At 49.3% G+C, this 1,990-nt stretch overlaps 1 protein-coding gene across 1 annotated transcript in view; it reads right to left on the reverse strand.

Moving 5' to 3' along the window:
• Window positions 1-1,819, reverse strand: part of Taf6l (TATA-box binding protein associated factor 6 like) — a 13,313-nt gene extending 11,494 nt beyond the window's left edge. Inside the window, exons 1-2 of the mRNA XM_021152447.2 lie at window positions 1,717-1,819; window positions 1,569-1,612 (exon numbers count right to left, since the gene is read on the reverse strand). Of these exons, the coding sequence (XP_021008106.1) occupies window positions 1,569-1,612; window positions 1,717-1,819 (147 nt within the window). The remainder of the gene's footprint in view (window positions 1-1,568; window positions 1,613-1,716) is intronic.
• Window positions 1,820-1,990: the final 171 nt, after the last annotated feature.

Genomic DNA, 1,990 nt, shown 5'->3' on the forward strand with positions numbered 1-1,990 from the left:
GTTCAAGGCCAGCCTGGTTTACAAAGTGAGTTCCAGGACAGCCAAGGCTACACAGAGAAACCCTTTCTCGAAAAACCAAAAAAAAAAAAAAAAAAAAGAAGGCTGGAGCCTGGCAGAGGTAGCACGTACCTTTAATCCCAGCACTTGGGATGCAAAGGCAGGTGGATCTCTGAGTTCAAGACCAGCCTAGTCTACAGGGTAAGTTCCAAGACAGTCTGGGATACACAGACAAACCCTATCCTGAAAGGAAAAAAAAAAGTCTGGAGATGCAGCTCAGTATCAGTTTTCCTAACACGTATGACACCTTAGGTTCGAACAGTCTGTAACTACCCAACACAGCTCTTTACCATCAATTCCACTCTTTCTACAGGGGTCCTGGGGGATCAGCATGCAGTTCCCCAGTAGACTGTAAATTGCACAACAGCAAAGACCAGGTCTGTACGCTCACCTTTGCATCCCAGGCCTCCAGCAGGGTCAGCTCATACTATGCCCTCATTAACACTTGCTGAAAAAAAAAAAAAAAGGATAGCTGTTCCAGACAATGTTTTCCAGACAATGTCTATTCAGTCCTAGAACTCACTCTCTAGACCTTGCTGACCTCCAATTCACAGAGATCTTTCTGCCTCTGCCCCCCCCCCCAACCCACACGGGTGCTGTTATTAAGGACATGGGTCAGTACTTCTGGCCATGAATAGCATTTTTTTTTTAAAGATTTATTCACTGTTATGTGCATTGGTGTTTTGCCTGCATGTATATGTCTGTGTGAGGGTGCCAGGTCCCTTGGAACTGGAGTTACACATAGGTGTGACCTGCTATGTGGGTGCTGAGAATTGAATCTGGGTCCTCCAGAAGACTAGCCAACTGCTCAGCCGTCTTTCCAGCACAGCTGTTTTCTAAACACATAAATGCCTATGGCCCCCAGTTAGTAACATTGTATGAGATATATAATTGTACACATTTGTCCATTTCACAAAGCCTCGGAAGTCTTAGCTCAGAGAGATTACCTGAACTGTCCAAGACCAAACACTAAGCCCCGGGTAATTAGACTGCAGGGTCTCAAACACTGTTGTAACTCGACTCAAGATAATATATTCATGAGCAGTAGGCTTGTGTTTGAACTAGGCCTGGCTTTGTACCCTAAGATTTGAAGTCCCACCACTAGACTCACCACTGGGTGAGTACGCTTCAATTTCCCCATCTGTAAAATGGAAGCATGCATGTGTTGCGCAAGTGGAAAGCTAGAAGGGAGTTTCTCTATTATGTAGTCCTGTCTTGAGATCTCACAAAATTCGGTCTGTGACCAAGGTCTCCCACTCTAGTCTCCTGTCTTGCACACCGTCAGTTCCAAGTCCTCCTGACCAGGAGGCGTGGGAACCGATCTCCAAGGGCTTCTACGTTGTGCATCCTCCCACCCACCTTCCTCCTCCCCAGCTCCAAAGGGTGCAGGGTGGGGAGGTCAGGGATTACAGAACTTGTGTCACGTGCTCGGTGAAGGGGGCGGGGTCCCGCGGGCTCCGAGGCTGCCCACCGCGGGAAGCGATCCCTGAATCTAGGCAGGACCTGCTCACCTGCAGACTCCGGGGTTGGGAGGGCGCCTGCTGGGGAGGGACGGCTGCTTCCACTCACCGGCTCACGGTAATTCCCTCTCTCCGCGCCCAGGCTCCGCCCTCCATATGCGGAGCCAATCGGTGGCCGTCTACTGAGTTTTCCGCCCACCAAAGAGGCGTTCCACCTCAAGATTGGCCAGTGTGTATGTGCGGGTAAAGGCACTAGGGCGTCGTTGGTCACGTGAGTGGCGCTTCTTAAAGCAACAGCTCATTTTGGTTGGCTAACAGGTGTGTGTTCCCTGGCTTACACTGAATTAGAGTTCACCACATAAAACAAGCTGGTCTTGAACTAATAGGCCTTCCTTTGCTTCCAGGCTGCTGGGATCAAAGGTGTGTGCTACCATACCGCTTTCTAGTTTCTGATCTTAAAAAAAAAGTTTAGG

Source organism: Mus caroli, chromosome 19 (assembly GCF_900094665.2).
Source record: "Mus caroli chromosome 19, CAROLI_EIJ_v1.1, whole genome shotgun sequence".
NCBI classification, from domain to species: domain Eukaryota; kingdom Metazoa; phylum Chordata; class Mammalia; order Rodentia; family Muridae; genus Mus; species Mus caroli.